Source organism: Neolamprologus multifasciatus, chromosome 16, assembly GCF_963576455.1.
Source record: "Neolamprologus multifasciatus chromosome 16, fNeoMul1.2, whole genome shotgun sequence".
NCBI classification, from domain to species: domain Eukaryota; kingdom Metazoa; phylum Chordata; class Actinopteri; order Cichliformes; family Cichlidae; genus Neolamprologus; species Neolamprologus multifasciatus.
Genome location: NC_140454.1, coordinates 27,622,107 through 27,641,731, shown reverse-complemented (window position 1 = coordinate 27,641,731; position 19,625 = coordinate 27,622,107). Strand labels below are relative to the sequence as shown.

General features: G+C 41.1%; 1 protein-coding gene across 1 annotated transcript; it reads right to left on the bottom strand.

Annotated features, from left to right (window-relative positions):
- Positions 1 to 917: 917 nt before the first annotated feature.
- On the bottom strand, positions 918 to 19,040 carry LOC146500967 (actin-related protein 3-like). Its single transcript, XM_085136360.1, has 12 exons — positions 18,819 to 19,040; positions 11,399 to 11,454; positions 11,118 to 11,242; positions 10,588 to 10,698; positions 10,280 to 10,375; positions 9,453 to 9,560; positions 7,932 to 8,075; positions 6,549 to 6,722; positions 5,619 to 5,711; positions 4,513 to 4,638; positions 3,164 to 3,247; positions 918 to 1,848 (listed from the first exon to the last, which is right to left on the bottom strand). The coding sequence occupies exons 1-12, from the start codon at positions 18,860 to 18,862 to the stop codon at positions 1,753 to 1,755; spliced, it is 1,257 nt and encodes a 418-aa protein (XP_084992486.1). The 5' UTR covers positions 18,863 to 19,040; the 3' UTR covers positions 918 to 1,752.
- Between the last annotated feature and the right edge of the window lie 585 nt (positions 19,041 to 19,625).

The following is a 19,625-nucleotide window of genomic DNA, read 5'->3' as shown; positions in this document are numbered from 1 at the left end:
GACTGGCAACATCCCTGATTCTCATATTGCCGCCTTCATCAGAGATTCGAACCCCATGTAGGAGCATGCCCCAACTGGGTCACCCAGCACCACCTCAACAGGACGATGACCACAGAGCGTGTAAAACCATTTTTAAAGGTGGCGCAAGCATGAACACAGAACAGCTGTGTGGTATATGTGTGCTTTCTGGCCTCTATCGGAGCATCCAGCATCCTATCGGCTCGTTGTCCAACTTCCGACCAGCACTTGACGTGACTCTCCAGACTACGAGGAATAATCTAGGAAAGACTGTATTGCTTTCCACTTGGAATGGCATCAGCTACAGGACACTTCATGACTGAACAGGAAGTTGTTAATAAAAAGAAAATTGCTTTTAGAGACCCTACCACGGCTCTCTACCTCTGCGTCCTTAAAATACTTGTAAAAACAGATTGCTTGTTTGTCCAAAAGCTTTTTTTTTTTTCTTAAGAGATAATACTATAGTTTTTTGTGGATATTTTGTGGATTCCATTTACATATAGAGGATTTTCACATTTGTCACCCTCCCTAGTCCTCCCTTGCCCCTCCTTTTGCCCCCCCATGTAAAATTTTCTAGATCCACCACTGGATTCAGGAAACCTCACCTAGACCATCCTGGAGCTGAGCCTGGGGAGAGGCTTGTTTGAAGGGCTTCCAGTGGGCCCACAGATGGAAAGCCTTGGGGGACTGGTGCTGGTTGGATTGAGCAGTGATTGAAGGCAGGTGACTAAAAGACTACAAAACCTGAGAAAACTGTAGCCAGTCGAAGGTTTTTTCCCCATTACCGCTCCATTTCAACTGATCCAGGGTTAAAAACAGTTTAACATATCCACCTCTTAATCCTGAGATGGATACTTGAGATTTACCCTAATAAGGAGTCACAAAGACGACAGCGGCACTTAGAAACAAATTTGAGCCTTTATTGGAATGTTGCATTAAATACACAAATCCCATTCTTTTCATAATTTGGTATTTAATAATAAAAAAAACTTCTAGTCTAACAATACTGGTCTGACAGTCATCCTTATTCAGTTTCACTTCGCTTTCCTGGAAACCTGACGTGGTCTGTGTGTGAAGAATGAGAGGGCAGACAGCGAGGACGCGGGGAATAAAAGGACGACGCCTACTCGAATTCAGTAAATACTGCGTATCAAAGCTGCACCGAAGATTAAAACAGTCTCTCGCTGGCACTGATATTCGTAACATTATTTCAACCCCTGATTTCCCCAAGTTTTACATATAAAAACTTTAGTATGAAATATAAACAAGCTCTTCCCAGGATGCAAACAGACAGGCAGATGCTGAAGCTGAAAGAAAAAAGGACAAAAATATGTTCTAAGCGTGATCTCAGAGAGTCACCAGATCTCGCCTGGACTCGCGTTTTATTCGCATAAATAATGTTCTGGTGTCAGGAAAATACCATCCCACCAACATCCACCAACACCGTCATCATCATCGCCACTCAACAGATCCAGAAATTGTCTTAAAATCATTTTGGCTTACAGACTGTTTTCCCTCATTATGAAAAGAACAAAAAGAAAAGAAACAAGAAAACGGAAAAACATTCACAACACGTTTTCCAGCCCGTCTGTTTGGTCTGGGCTCTTTTTTTTTCTCTTTCCTCCTTTTCCTGGATTCTTGCACACACCTCCACATGCCACCAAGCGCTGCCTAACATCACTGCCTCAGACCCACCCCACCCCACCCTCCCACTGCCAGCACAACTCCAGAAAGTTAGGACATCACTCCGAACACGGGGTTGTGGCGGCAGATGCTCGGCCCGATCTCTTCGTAGTCCTTCTTGGTGTGGCACACCTGGTAGAACTCCGGCTGAGGAAACACAAAACAGGAGCTTGTCAACATTTAAAATACTGCAAACAATGGCCAAAGATCTGAAACAGGAGGTGTGGGGGAAAACTAAACAGTTATCGCTGAAAACATGGATGAAACACGGTGCTGAACTCATGTGAAACATCCAGCAGCACAAAAACACAAAGCTTCCAAGATCTAAAAGTAGCTTATCGTGACAAATTTTGGGGGCTTATTTCTATAACAGGGAAGTACGGAGAGTTGACAGGAAATGACACAATGACCTGCTCAACCAGGCAAGTTATGGTACCGTCCATTCTCCTTTAACTGAAAAACCATTAGCCAACTCTATGGATGAGCTTCGCAGACTGTAATAATGACCATACTACTACTACTATTACATCTGCTGGAACAAACATTTCCTAAATTTGGGATGAATAAAACTGTATTTTTATTCTCTTACACAACTGGAAATCTTTATGCAAACAGAAGTGTTGCCCCCTGCTGGTCATTATAAAGAATGCTGTTGTAATAACAATACATCAGACGTGTAATAAATACACAGACTGATGGAGGACTTTACTATGTTTGGCAGAAAGATTCAAACTTTTCAGGGAGAAATCAGAGTGCAAATTATTTTAAAGTTCAAAACTCAGGTTTCACTTTACAAACCTGAAAAGTACTTCCATCTTTTACATACAGTCTGTGGCTTTATCTTAGTTTAGTTTTTCTTTAATTAACTGTTTGAGGTTTGAACTGTACGTGTGCTGGAGTGGGTTTGAATTGGACTGTATTTATTAAAAGCACGACTCCTTTGTGATGTTTGATTTTGACTGATTGATATATTGGTTCTAAATTTAGACCAAACTGCGGGGGTAAACAGGGGTCGAGGTACGAACTCAAGATGTTTGCGATTATCTGACAACACTTTCTTTAACTGTGAATCCTGAGACATGAAAAGGATTGTTATTCTTATCAGATTATTCGATTTTTAACATCAATTAGCCTTTGGTGAATCAGCTGTCAGACCTCCGCTCCCACTCTCGTTTCCTGCTGATAAAATTATCCGCCTCGCTCACACAAATAACTCATCAAGAGACAGGGGAGGAAAAAGAATAATGAAATGTCACAACCACCCACAGCACTCACTTCCACTCAGAGGCACTAAAAGAAACGACACAATAAATGAGAGTTTAACTAAAGTGTGTGTGGCCTTAAATGCCACACGGGAGCAAAGCTGACATGCGGGTGAATCTAAAAGCAGATTTCCTTCTCCTGCAACAAAGTTTAACCACATGATGATGATGATGATGATGATAACATGAGAAATACTTACAGTTGATGCTAACATTGATCCACCAAACCACACTGCGTATCTCTGCATATGATGAGTGATGACCTGGACATCGATCGGTTTGGGCTGCGGAGGAAACACAGAGGAAAGATTATTTCAGAAGCTGAGAGAGCTACAGAGTGAATGCAGCCAGGGGAGGACTCTGTGGTAGTGACATTACAAGAAATAGTCACTTTGATCACCACAGATTATATTTGAAACTGTGCAACCGTGCACGAACCCTGACTGACAGTTTCTCAATGTTTTCAAAATCTAAATCAGTGTTTAAGACTTTGTTTTTGGAGTTAATAAACCAAAGACAAAACCAGGTGATGACAACATCTACATACAACCTGTGATTGCTGGTGCCCCCTAGTGTGTCAACTATATCTTAATATAAATAAATGTGGGATAACGACATCGAGCGAGTGACATCAAACTGAAACAACTTCACAAAATCAAGGCCAAGAAGATCCTATCCTGTTTTCCTTGAATGTAATTGTAATTCCACCTTTTAATGACACATAGCTGTGAGGGTTCACAGGAGAGGAGAAGAACAGAGTCCAGCTGAGGCGGGGTGGATGGAGAAGGGAGTCAGGAGTACCTTGTCACAGATGAGTAAAAGGAAGAGTTTGCCGATCTGATATCTCTCTAATCCTGACTCACAAGTCACTGTCCAGGACAGTGCAAAATTATACTTAACAAACAAGTTTGCAACCGTGTGGCCTGGAAGGGTTTCAGTGTAAAGATGTTAAAATTAGGGATGGATCGCTCTGATATCAGCACGTTTATTCACTTAAGTGTAGACTGTGGTCACGTGAGCTGGCATGACTGAAAAACTCCATTTCCAACAGTTATTGGAAAGCTTTTAGAACAGTAAGAGAAACCTGAATCAACAGTTAGGAGGTTGGTATTACTTAAATCTTAAAAGTTTATCTGCATGTGATTTAAATAAGTGTTTAAAGAAGGTTCTGGACATTTCTGCTAAACCTGAACCTGCTCCTGCTCTACTTATGCACACCGAGGAGATTTATTCTGAGGTTCAGAACATTCTGGTCCGCCTTAAATTAGCTGCAGTCGCTGCTTGCTGCTCCTCTACTGTCTGAGGTAGATTTACAGCTGCAGGTCCCCTCGTAACGAATCACCTTTATGACCTGAGCATCTATGGAGCTATAAAAAGCTGTGCCCTGCATACCTGAGCCTGAAATATTTCAAATCTTTTTAAGCCTCATTAGATTTTTATAGGGAGAAATTTGCTGTTGAAATCAGTTCATCTACTTTCAATAAACCTGTGTGCCGTTTTGTAATTCAGCTGCTTGAGAACTATCGATCGGTGCCCAGTGTAAATTCACCTTGAGCTTGCCTCCGCTCAGTTCCTCACTCATCTTCAGGCGGGCATCGACCGTCCTCTTCAAGTCTCTCTGCAGACGGCGGCCAAAGTCCCTGAACATGGTGGAGCCACCCGACAGGACGACGTTCTGTGGAAGAAAAAGGACGCCGCTATTACAGAGCTACGAAAAATCACACAAACGCTTAACACTAGTGACCTGCAGCCGACCAGCAGCCTGTATGACTCTCACAAACTGAACTCAAAATGCATTAAAACCCAACAAATGATCACGTCACATGATTTTGTTTTAATAAAAGCTTTAAAAAAAAAAAAAACATTTCAAGACTTGTGGTTCTCTGTCAAACTAAACAAACATTCCCATGAGACCCTTAAAAAGACTGAGTAATACTGGCTTTCTAAGAGATATACCTGTACTCATGCCAACGTTGATATTTAAAGATTAAACATGGATATGGCGTTAATGAAGATGATGAGCCTATAAACAGTAACTGAACTTTTTGGAAACTCTCCACCTTCATTTACGTCATTTCGGAGCGATTTACCAAAAAGAAAACACACACACGCTGAACAAAGATGATTTTTACTAATAAAAAATAAACATTATCACACTTTTGCTCAATTTTCTATAAATATAAATATACAAGAAACTATTCATTGGATAATTTTTTGGCTATGATAAAATGGAAGTGAAAATGTGATGTGACAGCTGTGAATCTGCTAAAGCTGTGGCGTGCTCCTGTTACCTCGATGGTTTGGTGCCAAATGGTCGTGTTAAGTCTGTCTTTTTCCCACCATGGGGTTGGGATAATATCAAACATGTTTTATTCCATGGGCTCATGAAAACAGTCAAGCTCAGCATGGTGAACACCATCTGTTCTGTCAGCCAATGTCATGTCCACCTGTTGTAATCTTTTTATTTTGACCAGTTTTTTGTTGTTGTTGTTTTTTTACCTGAACAATCCATCAAATGCACAAACAGGAGCGTGTGCTTCAGTTCTCCCCCCCCACCCCCAACCCCACCAACAGCAGCATGATATGAATAAGACTTACAAAAATGCAGATTTTTTCACTCTTTAAGATGTTTGGTCTTCATGTGTGTCAGCTCACCTTATAGAGAGGACGCCTGACATCGATGGGGCAGTTCTGGATGACCTCGTCCACCACCTCGGAGATGGGCTGGGTGAAGTCCGGGTTGGCAAACTAGGAGGAAGAAACAAGGTTGACATGTCATCGGGTGCAGCACGGAGGTAGATACTAAATGTAGCCATCAAACAGCAAAGTATAAAACAAAGATGTGCAGTTAATTACCGCGGGTGGTTCACTGAGGTAACAGCAGAGCCACCTAATCAGCATTTATGAGCAGCAAAAAACATTCACAAGCCACGCTAATGCAGCGATAACAACATATCAAAGCTTTGTGCATGCCTAATAATGTCGTGGGACTGGGGACGTGTGTTCATTTGTTTAATTTTTGGGCTCTTTAATAGTTTATCCAGCAGAACAGCTCTGACTTGTTTCTTTACAGTCCTGCAAGTTTGCAGCAGAGCAGCATAACAGCAGGACACACACTGGTTTCCCCACAGCTTCAACTGTCAAACTAGCTGCTTACTAACTTGTAAAGTAAAGTAAACAAACTCACAAATTCCCTTTCTTTAATTTAACATCTAACTTTAACATTTTGCCTTTAAGTGCATGTGTAAACAATCCTGATAAACTCCTATATTGACATTAATAAACATGGAGGAAACATGGAGAAAGGGGGCGAATCAAGAAAATATAGTGACTGACAGAGGGAGGAAAAATAAAAGGAAGAGCATTAACATAAAAGTCACGTCAATACGTGACCGGGAAAGTTGGAAAATTAATTGGAGGAAAAAATAATGAATTCTTGAGACATGAATTTAGCTGCAAAAAACAAAAAATATTGATGTGATAAACTCCTATATTGACACCACAATTTCCCACATGTCTCAGCACCCAATTGCGACAAACAGCAGGTCAAATTTGCGTTTCATGATTTGCACGGCACAAACAGACCTCTGGGTGGAAGAAGATCTCGGGTCCCAGGAAGCGCTCGTAGCCCACGTCGATGGTGAACTCCTTCTTGCTAATTGCGTTGATGCCGGTGTACTGCTTGATCCACTTGGAGCCGTCCGTGTCGTACTTCTGGAACTCTTTGACTAGATCTGGGCACACGTAGCTGAACCGCTCCTGGTGATCAGAGCAACAGGAAAAAGTTGTTTTTATATCAGGTCACAGAAAGCGGAATCTGCCAACTTAATCATCGCAGCTCTATTTGTGTCACAGCTTCTATTATCATGGATTGTAATGCCGGAGTGATAGGGACATTAGGCACCGACACATTTGAATCGTGCAGCACTAACAGCGCCCCATACTCATTATTTTGATTTGCAGGGACTGGGGTACACGGTGCCAGCACACCAGGAGGCACCGGAATTAACATTTCCAGACACGATAGGCAATATGCACGACAGACAGTGCTAATGTTAATTATTTCAATTCACTTCATTTCTTGTTTTTCTGTTTCGGGGTAATGAAGAATGGCCCCTGACATCCAGAACAAAGTCCTGGATAACAAGCTGTTTAATAAACATGGAGGAAACATGGAGAAAGGGGGCGAATCAAGAAAATATAGTGACTGACAGAGGGAGGAAAAATAAAAGGAAGAGCATTAACATAAAAGTCACGTCAATCCGTGACCGGGAAAGTTGGAAAATTAATTGGAGAAAAAAAATAATGAATTCTTGAGACACGAATTTAGCTGCAAAAAACAAAAAATATTGATGTGTGCCGTCTGTGTCCCACAAGGAATCGTCTCAGGCTGAGTTTCAGGGAAACTGTGTGTGAAGGACGCCTGCTGCCTGCGACAGACTGATGGCGCCACCTGCTGTCACTGTGAGATAAATGCAGTGCAGTCCCACTTTGTTCCCTGATTTAAGAAATAATTCAGCGGAGTCCGGTGCTGTCACTGCAGCAAACCGAGCTCGAGTGCCCCGGCTCTTTTTCAGCTGAAGCATTTTAATCTAAGGAGTGAAATTAGTCTCATACTGCTGTTTTTTTTTAAGAAACAGAAACAGAAAATTCGGGCTATACAGATATAACACTGCCGATCCTTTTACACTAAAACTCATTATTGCATTTGAATGCTGCAGTTTGTCTTTGTTGTAGCTATTCAGCAGTATGACAATGATATTTTAATGACTGTCAGTAGAACATTCTTTAATAACATTATCACCACACTGAGCGTGGTGTTGTGTGTGAGAGCAAAGAGAGAGCGAGGGGATGTTTTCTGCCTCCACAGCCACAGGAGACCAACATGTTGCATGCCACTGCTGACACATTGAATAACTATAATAACAGCCTCCCCCGCAGAGGCAGCGGTGGGAGCTGGAGCTGTACCTTCACTGCCTTGGCCGTCTCCAGCGACTGCTCCGGCGGGATGCCGATCTCTCTCTCCCTCAGGAGCTGCTGGGTGAAGTAGGTGATGTCTCGCCCTGCGATGGGAATGTGCTTTATACAGCTGCCAATTACATAACCTTCAGCCTAAGAGAAAGAGACAGGTGGAGAAAGAAAGATAGAGGATGTCATACAATCTGCAACCAAACAGAGATTCCAGCGGTTAAAGCTGGATGCGTTTTTCCATCACATCTGCGAAGCCCCACGGAGACGTGAGCGTGCTCAGCAGTCTCACTGATTCAGCCTCAGAACGAATTCTGCAAGCACATTTCCTCAAACTGAGTAATTCCTTCCAGCCTCCGAGACACTCTGCCCTACTTTTTAAAATCGGCACTATCCGGTTACTCAGCAAAATGGAAAAATATATAAACACTGCACACGGTGTATAAAACTTCAAAGAAACATACACTGCTGCTCTGCATCACAGGTAGATGAAAGCCATCTGTGTTTATTAACAGTTACAAATAACCATAATGAAAAGAGCAATCAATTAAATCGCTGTAGAAATAATTGACTAAAATTAGCACAGGAGCATTATTTAATGAACAGAAACAGTGTTCCTGCTTCCTGTACACATGACATTAAACTCCATTTAACTCCTAAAGCACACACTAGAAAACATTTGGTTTGGTTAGTCATAACCAGGAAGTAGATGCATGTGAGTGGTTAGTTTCTCCAAAGGTTTAAAAACACATTTCCGAAACTTTTTGCTTTTTTAAGATATCTGATGAAAATTTGGACTTTTGATTTCTGATTTATATTAGAAACTCGACATCTCACGTCTCATATACACATCAAGATGGATCGTTTCAATAAAAGAGGTTCTGCAATAAGGTAGTAGTGCACACTGAAGGCAGAAAGGGGAAAAAAACAGTTAAGGAGCCTGGTGAAAAGGGGAAAACAGGGAAAATGTACGAGGAAATGCAAAAAAATATGTTTAATTTTCACATAAACAGTAAATTATAGAACAAAAAAAAGGAAAAAAGGTACATTTATAAGAAAAGAGCAGAGCTTTCAGGCACGACTTCAGTAATGAAAGCCACATGTCGAAACACACCAATCACATAAACTCGGTCTATAAACAAGTGTTGCTGGTTCTTTGTCCACATTGGAAGTTATACTAGAACTCTGCTCTGTTTCCATTTTACCTTCACTAAGCAAAAAAAGAAACACCAGACCCTCCACTGCTCGATTTATAAATGTTTTTTTAAATGATTATCTTTACTTCAAATTAACTGAGGTGGGTAAACAGATCAGAAATGACGCATCTCATTTTGGAATCAGAAATGTTTTAATTTTAAACTTTCAAACCATCACTTTCATTTCATGTTTCACAAAACATTTCTCGGTTGTCTTGTCGATACTTCCCCTCTGAAACTTTCTATTTCCTTCTAATGAACAGAAAACAAAAGTAAATGCAGCTCAGGGAGGCGTGTCCTTCAATGGCATGATCTGAATACTCACCACAGGGATGACGTGGGTGACGCCGTCTCCGCTGTCGATGACGGTACCCGTCAGCGTCCTCTCCCCGACTTGTCTGGATGTCCAGGAGGCAGCTAGAGCGAGCACGGCCTGTCACGCACACATACACACAGGAATGTCACACACTTCACAGTATGTTCACACTTCAGCAGTGCTAGTGATTGTGACACACTGCTGTGAACTAAACATGGTCCCATGATCACATGATATGAAAAGTTATTCAAAACAGACATGCTATAACTGAACCTTTCAAATTCCTCCATATACAATCATATTCTGTTCACATACGGAGGCTCGTTTGTGTCTTTATAATAGAACATAAAAAACAAACGCTACATTAAAAGTATTTTACGTAAAATACATTTCAGAATCTCTAGTTTTGCTTTATGTTGAACTGAATCTCACACTAAGATATCAGTATCAGTATGGGCGCGTCACACAGGAACAGATACCTGCTAATTAGTGCAAATAAAACTCCAGAATTTCACTCAGTAATCTGAAGCACAGACTTTTTGTACGGTCTGTTAGTACAATTAACCCCACAGCGACCTTTTTGTTGATGAATAACATCATTAAAAATGTTCCAAATGGCTCCAACAGCACACAGAGACCAACTAGCTGACAGCTACCAGCTACAGCCACCTGCCCTATAACGTTTCCAGGACCCTATTATTGCAAACTTTACACTCCTATATAAAGTTACCCCCTGTGCAGTTGAATTAATTCTAGTCTTCACTGCAAAATAAAGACACAAACATGCCTCCACAGTTAAACAAACAAACTAGAGCTCTAGGGTAATGGAGCCTGACCTGCACAGCGATATAGAGCCCCGGTACATTGAAGGACTCGAACATGATCTCGGCAGTGTACTCTCGGTTTTCTGGTGTGTTCAGTGGAGGCTCCGTCTGCAAACACAGGATGTGGTACAGTTAGACTCAAGTCTGGACCTAACAGTAAAACTCTGCAGATCAAAAACACTAACACAGATCTACAAATACTCAAACATATTCACGGCAGAGCATTAAATTTATTTATCTTTATCTTTCTAAGAAGTGACTGTTGCAGTTAAACTGAATGTTTAACATCACTGGAGAGGCCCTGTGTTTAAGACTCTTACCAACAGGAAGTAGTGGTCCTCAGGTTCGGCCCTCAAGTACTTAAAGATGATCTGCTCCATGAAGCGCTCCATTAGATCCCAGTCCTCCACAATGCCGTGACGGATGGGCCACTGTTGCAACAAAGCTCCGTTTAATGAGTGACATTAGTGACATTACAGAAACCTATTCTGAGAAGCTAAAGATGGCAGCTCTCCTTCCTCAGCCTCCAAACACTCAACAGCTGAACCCTCAGCAAAGTCACAGACCATCCACTAAGTTTAGATACTCCTACAGCCTCATCTATCCCACCTTTTAGCGCTGGGAGTCCAGCTCAGCCTGCAGTTCTCACGAATTAAAAATAGAAGGGAGCGCTGCCTGAATCGGCTTCTTCACAAGCTGTTAGTCTGACTCGAGTACAGAGAAACATCTACACAATGCACCCCAAAACCAAGTAGCCCAGCTTGAGCCTTGATAAAATATCCAATCTCTCCTTGTTTAGATGAAATTCACATCGACCGGGATTCTCTGTATTCCTCTAAAGGTCTTGTACCTTAGTGGAATACGTGGGTTTGTCTATGGCTTCATCTCCGATGTAGAAGTCCAAATCATCCACCCCCTTCATCATCCTACGCTGGGCCTGGTCCCCGACCTTGGCCGACTCTTTGATGGCGATACCTGACGAGAAAAGAGAGAATTAAACAGAAAGAAAATAAACTGATAAAATCTGGTGTATTTTATGACTAAAGACATTAGAAAAGTGGAATAATGTCAAACATTTGCGGAGGGCCGTTGGCGGAATTGGTTTAAATACGTAGGATGCAAAATACTCACATGATGGAATGATGAACTGTGGCTCTGTGTTCCCTGCATACCCCAGTTTGGTGTAACTGCAACAGACAACAATCAGTTTCACTACAGGGAAACAGGCTGCACGTCGTGGACATCGAGTCTGCTGGAACTGCATTTGTATGCGAGGCCTTTTCCTTCAGTAAAGATTATTTCTGGCCCTATCGTTTTGATCAATGGCGTCACTGTCCCTCAGGCGCTCTGGGTGGGTGCCAAAAGCAGCAGTGACTCTGGGGATTGCTAATGGGAGCCCCCTGAAAGAGCCATTCATGCTGTATTGGTCAACTATGTTCGTCTATGTTTGTCAAAGAAATCAAGCGTCTTTCATATAACTCGGGCAGCTGCATTTGCAGCGTTTCTGCAGTACGAGAGAATCTGTAAGCATGATAAATGATTTAAGATGTTTAAGATTTAAGAATGGCTGATCTTGAGAGAGCACACCTTCAGATTTAACATCAAATACCTGAGTTTACAACAGTCTCTCCTCTGTTTGAACAATGTTTCGCAGGCACATGTGAACCAGATGTGATCCCGGCTCAGGGCTCCTGTACTTCCTGCACACAAGGCCCGAGGGACCGATAGAGGACCCTGCTGACGAATGCCAGAGCACCGTGGGCAAAACAAACCACATCCTGGTCACAACAGTGGCTGCTTTGAATTCATCTTTGCAAAACGAGGAGCCGGAAGGACATCAGCAATATATCAAAGACGCTGAACAACAAATGTCCCAAAAATACGACTCAAATACCAACTTTAAAGATAAGATTCATATGAGGCTGCTTGCTTTTGATCTTCTTCATAAGAAATTGGGAACAGATATTATTAAAATATAAAAAATATTTAAATGTAAATAAAAATTTAACTAAATGCTAATAAGATGATACCCACCTATATTTACCTACGAGACCAGTTTACATTAATCAATTAGTTTAACTACAGGCACCTCTTACAGACATAATGGCCTAATTTTCTACTTCTAAACACCATCTTTAATCATACTGACTCTGGATGGCATGACCTTGGATTCCAGCAATACTGTAAAGGTATCTTTTAATCATTTTGGACCAGTATATGTTCTTCAATGTGTAGATTAATTAAAAATGTAGGACTGCTTTCTTTCATTTGATGATTATTGTTAGAAAAATTAGAAACATCTCGTCTCAGAGTGATGTTGAAAAATTAGTTTATGTACTTTTTACTTCTAGACTGGAATTCATTCATTCAATCTCTTAAAGACCTCACAGTACCTTATTATCGTAACAGAGCATTTCTCTCTCAGACTGCTGTCTTACTTGTAGTTTCTACAGTTTCCAAAAGTAAAATGGGAACTTGCTAAAACAGCCTGAAGCTTATGGCTGCCCCTCTCTGGTTCTATCTGAGGTTTTGTCCTCTCCGTGAAGTTCTTCCTCCCCACAGTCACCAGAAGCTGCTCACAGCCGATCACCTGATTGTACCATCTTTACCTTACAATATAAAACACCTTTAAGCAACTGTTGTTCTGAACTATGGCTATAAAAATAAAAACTGAACTGTGAACAAAATATGTTCAATGATGTCATCACTTCTCCTCCCATATTTTCTAAATGTTTTCACCTACAGATGAATTCATTAGATTTGTTTGGCCTCAAGCTGCTGTAATATTTCACTGAAATTCCTTAAAATGAGACGATGAACCTCAGAAGATTTATCCAGGATCAAACATCTATTTAGAATATTTACCCTTAAGACAGTTATGATGGCTTTTGAGTTTCCTGTCCAATCATAGATTTCTTTTTCCTGCACAGCACCTTCTGATGCAGAGGAAACGCTGCAGTTTGTGTAGAGTAAATACAGACAGGAAGCAGAGATGTACGATTAAGAAGAAACCGGCTGGGATGGTGAACATAGAAAAAAAACACTTTTAACCACTTGTTTTGTCTGATCTCATGGCCAAAGCCTGTGAGGAAACATCAGCTTTTACACAAAAATAACTAAATCGTCCTGATAACTTTTGAAAGAAAAATGTAAAAAATAAAAATCCCGGTTAGAAAGCCCACATGTTCTGCAGATCTACGCATGTCTGTGTAGCTGGGAGACAGAAAGGGAAACTCTGCTTCACAGCTAGGCAGATGTGTTCCACCATCTGATTTATGTTTCTGGGGTCAAATAAAGTTAAAGTCCTCTGACAGCAAGAGGTACAAGCTGACAGGCAAGAGTGAAAACACCGCACAGTTCTTTCTTTTCCGCTTCAGCTCAACAACTTTTGGTTATACGGTAAAATCTTATCTGGCATCTTCACACTTTATCTGTGCAACACATTGAAATATTAACAGAGCTCTGGCCAGCACAGATTTTTATTTGTTTTAAGGTGCAGCCAGAAAAAACAGCACAGCAGAAACTTGGACAGAAGCCCACCAAACCTGTGCTGCTGGAGCCTGGAGACCTACTGTATGATGTCACCATGTCTGCCGTGTCTCTTTTTACTGAATTGTCAGGTGAGACTCAGCAGACTCAATATTTTTACTTCACATGAGCTCAGATTTTTGTACTTTAGACGCTCACAGCGACAAACTGAGGCAGAATTATTAAGAGACCATGCAGCTTACCGCATGAATTTTGGTTTGGTCAAAGTTATTTTAAGCCACACAGAAAAGATAACTGCACCCACCAACCACAGCATTAAAACCACAGCCTGAAACGGAGGGCTGCTCTGCAGAAGCTTCACCTGCACCAACAGCATGCAAAGCTAGCAACGAGTTTCTCGGCTGGTGGAGCCCAAAACAGAGAAGAAGTGTGAACAGGCGCGGTGAACGCACAGTTTCTTTCTTCATGATGAAATGTAAGTGTGGTGCTTTCAGTTTGTTTTACATCCTAAATGGCTCCTTTCACAAAAAAAAAAAAGTAACAATGAATGAAAATTTAAATATATTTTTTTCCTTTATTGCATTGTGAAAGTTTATCTCCAGGTCGAAAACAGTGACGTGAGTCTGTGGGAAATCAGCTCATGTGAGCTATGACCTCAGTGAATTTGAATCTATAAATAGGATGTTTGTGTTGTAAATTAGAATCATCAGGGTCACAAAGGATGATAAAGCAGGATTTGATTTACCGTGTCGTTGTGAGTGAGCAGCATCTCTCTGGACCTCAGTCAGGCCAAGAAGGAGCAGCAGAAACGCTCATGGAAAGCACTGCTGACATATGAGTGATGTCAGGCAGCAATGTATCCCATAGCTGCTATGACATCACCCACTGACATCCCATTACGAAAACTTGAGCTAAGCAGTTTCGCCATCACCATCTTGGTGTTTTAACATTGGACATGACGTCACAACAGTCACTAGTCAGACAAGTGTTTACAGAGGTCTTAGACTTTTCTAGGACTGGAAGTCCTTTTGCAAACACATTTCTCGCCCCCTAGTGGCCATTAAAAAGTGATCGTTTAAGATACCTGGAAGCTAGGTTCATCTTTTCCAGAGTGTATGCTTCAGACAGCGAGAGGAGAAGGCAAACGGTCTTCAGCAATGCAGTAAATTTGAAGATCATTCATTACTTTTTGTGTGCTTACAGTGATAATATTTAACTGACACAAAATCCCAAGGGTCGCCATTTGGAAAGCAGTGGAGCTGTTTGTCTCCGAGGAAACCTTAAAGATTTATGCTGCTTGATTAAGGAAAAGATTGAGCTGACAAAAGTTCCCATAAAAAATGTTGTGCAACTTAATTTCCTTCATCAGTGCGTAATTAGTCACATTCATGTTGTTAAAGTCACAGCTACAGAGTTATTAATGATGATGATCTGACACATGCTACAAGGGATGGCTTCACACTTTGAATGGTAAACAGACTCTGTTAATACTGCATTTCTCTGGTTTTTTAAGCACTCAAAGCACTTTATGATACGAGTAACACTCACACAAACATTATTCTGCGACACAGAGCTGTTTAAAACTAAACTTGTGAGAAAAATGAGAACCAATAAAACCACTAACCTGATCCACCTCCTAAACCTCAACTTCCCATTTATTTAAAAAAAGATAAACTCTCAAAATTTCGTCACAAAAATGACCACGATTCAGGGTTTTATTGCCTTGGACACAGCTAAAAATGAAAAACCCTGTGCTGGCAATCGTAAACACTAACAGCTGTATCACATGTGTAACAACAACAGTCCTCTGAAAACCTTCATTCCACAGAGCCGTCCTAACTTGCCTACTTTGACCTGCCCGGACACGCTTTTAAATTCAAAAAAAAAAGGAAAAAAAAAAAAAAAAAAAAAGCACGTCACCCAGCACGACAGCGGACACATCGTTGCACAGGACAACACGAGCTGCAGGTTTTATGCTGCCTTTAGCTAAATTATCCTTTATTTTTATTGGAAAACACAGTTTTTAAGTCCAGCATGACTTATGTCAGGGTTAGGGTCAGGGACAGAAGACTCCACCCAAACCTCAGCTGCGATTGTTTTTTTTTAAGGAAGCTTTGGTGTCCAAAAAACAAGTATGACCGTGACTGAGCTTCTTTCAGTCTAATCTGATAACATCATCTTGGCCACTCAGAGGCCTGATGATGTGTAAAAGGATGTGAAGTGGTCACTGTATTAGTCAGAGGCAGCTGCTGAGCCCCATCAGAGCTGTAAAACATCTGCCCACAGCTGGCACTGTGTGCCTCCCCCGCAAAGTTTCTACTTGGAAAAATAGAAAACAATCAAACTTAAACTCTTCTTTCTTCTGGTCAGAGGTTTGCATGGGTATAAAAGTGGAACATGAGGGTTATTATGAAGCCGTCTGCTCGCTGAGGAGAAATTAGCTCACAGATTTCGCTGCAGTAGATTGGTTAACAGCCTGAGGGGATAGGCAGGCTGCTGATACGAGCTGTATGCACTGTGATGAGTTCAAGCCTCCACATGCAAGCAATGCATGGCACGTTTACCCCAGATTAACAGAGCAAGCACACCTATCACACCGGCAGCACCTTTTAGCCAGGGCTGCAGGTAGTTGGGATAAAAAAAAAAACAACACCTCCCTCTATTTGTTACTGTTCACGTTCTTGCAGCGTTTGAGCCTCTGAAAATGGCTGCACAGTCAATTTGAATATTTCAAACAAGCCATTAGATAAAGCTGCACTTCTATCACGACTCAGTTGGTGCATTTTGAATGCACTGTGGTGCCCACCAAAGATCTTTTGACCTTTCACCAGTTTGTTATGATTTTCTTTTCACATTTAGATCCATTTTGTTCATCAAATGACCAGAAACATTAGATCAACTGTTCTTGTGTGTATAATCACACACACAAGATGCTTCCAACAACCAAAACCGTCACCTCAGAAAACCATCCTAATTTCTGGTTTTGACTGTAAACCTGCAGCATGTCCAAAACAGGAATATTAAAGAACATCTGCACTTAAATGCATCATGCAGCATTTATGAAGCAGCATTATGGAAATGATGTCAGCTGTAATGTTGTAAACGTGTTTTTAGGGCACAAAAAAACAAAGGTTTAAAAATATAACTCACAGAAAGACTTTAACGCCTTCCTTCCTCATTCATAAAAAAAAAAAAAACAGTCCTGCTCATCTTTTATAACTCATCACGTGGTGCAATCACTAAAAACAATCCTTTCATTTATAGTTTTTGCAGCGTGTGAAAATGGCAGCAGTTCCAAGGGTGTTAATGCAATAATTTCTTCAGATTTGTAGAACTTTCAGCACATCCTGATTGCTTCATTTCACATGAACTGGAGTGGCAACAGTTTTTTTAATAAAAACTTTCTCCAAAGTGTCCTTTCAGGGTGGCCATGCACATGAGTATGACTTCAGCTTGAGTAAAAAGGCAACATTTTTCTCACAGTCTTGGTGATTTTCCTTCTGTGAAGAGCCAGCATTTATTTGGTGGATGTCAACATTTTTTTAAAGCAGGAAAAAACCCTGAAGTTGTTTTACTGTCCAAATACTTATGGACTGACCTCATTTTCCCCCCAAAGTCCCCAAAAGGGAACAGCACAGCTGAACAATATCTTTCAGAATCATCCCTTTCCAAAACTTCAGCTAATTGTTAACATTTTATTTTATTTCCAATTACCTATGAGCCTGGAAAATGACAAAACATTCTCATATCCTGCAAGACTAAAATAAATATGACCTTGTTTTAATACTGACTCTTAACTCTTTCCTTCCTCCTTCACAGAAAAGGAAACAGCATTTTTCAAATGTCATGCATGGTTTAATGCATCATCTAACAGAAAGTCTGCACCCAAAATTAGGCTGTTGACACCTAACACAGCATTTCCTTTAAAACCACGCATACAAAATCATTTCCATCATGGCAGCATTGAGCTACAAATTTATAAAAACTGTGTCGCTGTCCAAATATTTATAGACATGGCTGTAATACTTAAATAGCATTTGAGAAAAATCTGTTAGCTTCAACCAAATAAAAAATAAATAAATAAATCAGAGAGTGATTGCAGGATAGGGGAGAAAGGTGTGTTTTGTTCTGTTGTAGCTAGTTATTGTGTAAAGTAAAAATGACAGTGATTTGGTGGTGATTAAAATACGTTCAGAATTTGCAAATTAATGATGATTCATCTCATAATTGATGACAGACCGCTCTCCTCTACATAACCTACTTTATAAGTTAAAAGTATCGGCATTAATATTTGCAAAGCTAGCCCTGTATTTACTTTATGGGATTGATACCAAAATTCCAAGAGCATTGCACAGCAGTTCCCTGATCAATGCAAGGAGCTGCTGGAGGAGCTCAGATTGTCTTTCTCTGTTTTTTTTCCTCTGTCCTCTAACACAACATCCGATGCCAACGTTTTATATGTTTTTATCTCCAAGATCAAGTCGTTATGAGAAGAATCGGCGGGCCGGTAAAAGAGGCGAAATTAGAGAAGTTAATAAAAAAAAAAACACGCTCGGATGCCGAGAGACGACCATATATGGACTAAAAAACGTGAATGAGGAAGTGTAGGCAGTGTAGGAAGTAGTACCGCGCATGCTCAATCCCAAATTAGTGAGCTAAGAGATTTATGAATTACACTCGTTTTTACAATCTTTTTAAAAAAGTGGGAGCAAACATAAGCAAAGAAATTTTTATCTTATTAGCATCAGATATTATCATGAGAGCGGAGGTGCAGATTTTCCAGCTCCAGATGAATGAGGGGAACCCTTTCTGCCTCGGGTCTGCACCAGAAAACACCACCTGAGCGACAGGAAGGAGAACCAGAACAGGAAGGCGTTTAAAGTAACCCTGAAGCTCCCGACAATAAGCAGCAATAAGTCGCTGTTAGCATGTTTGCTCGCTGCCCAGCTGTGAGTGTACACAGACACACACCCATGGCTGCTACCCCTGCTGACACTGACAGCCCCCTCAGCCCCCCGGGCTGCCCGTCTGCCTGCACGGCGGTCCGGACTAAACAGCTTACCCTGTGCCGCAGTCGACAACACACGCCGGTAACCGTCCAGCCATCTCTGCCCCCCGGGTCTTTGGCGCGCTACGAAACCGTTAAGATATGATGGAAAGCTGGCTGTGTCGGCTGGAGGATCTGGCTGGCCGTCCACAGGCGGAACCCTGAGCCCCGCACACTGCCGTTTTCCACTTCCGCACTCGGCTTCTGGCAGGCAGGGAGAGGCAAGATGGCGGAGGCCGGGCAGAGCGACGCAGGCAGGGACGCGGAGCTGTCAATCACCAAGATAGGGCGGGGCCACAGTGTGGCGGACCAAAAGTGCCAAAATCAATCAGCAATCGATCAACAAAAAATAAAATAAAATAAATTAATTATGTTTAAGGGAATTTTAAAAATAAAATTGCGAGTAACAAATGAAAACTAATATTTCTATGAACCTAAAATTTACTTAGTTAAAAAAGGTAAAGTTACAAACTTCTTTTAAGGTTTTATACATATAAATATATATAGCCAGGTTTGAAAAAAAAACTGAGATTAAAGTTGCAAAAAAGCTATAAAAATCTCAAAATTAAAAGAGAAAAGAAAAACCTTTTTTTTCTCATCAATAAAAGAATATTTACTGCATCAGTTTGTCTTCATTTTATCTGAAACACACAAGGATCAAATCTCTGACTTTATTTTGGGGATATTGTGCTTAAATATAACTAAAGCTTTCACACAGGGGTCATAAATGATATGAAATAGAAATAAATACCTTGGACTGAAATGTCATATTTGATTCCACCACTGAGCTTTCCTTTTTCCAAAATGGTGTGTATATAGTAA

Excerpts from the sequence above, each read along its gene's own strand:
- LOC146500967 (XM_085136360.1), bottom strand. The coding sequence starts at position 18,862 with ATGGCTGGACGGTTACCGGCGTGTGTTGTCGACTGCGGCACAGG. Across the intron at positions 11,243-11,398 it reads ACAGTTCATCATTCCATCAT|GTATCGCCATCAAAGAGTCG; the intron begins GTGAGTATTTTG and ends TTTTCTCGTCAG. Across the intron at positions 1,849-3,163 it reads GATCAATGTTAGCATCAACT|CCGGAGTTCTACCAGGTGTG; the intron begins GTAAGTATTTCT and ends GTGTTTCCTCAG.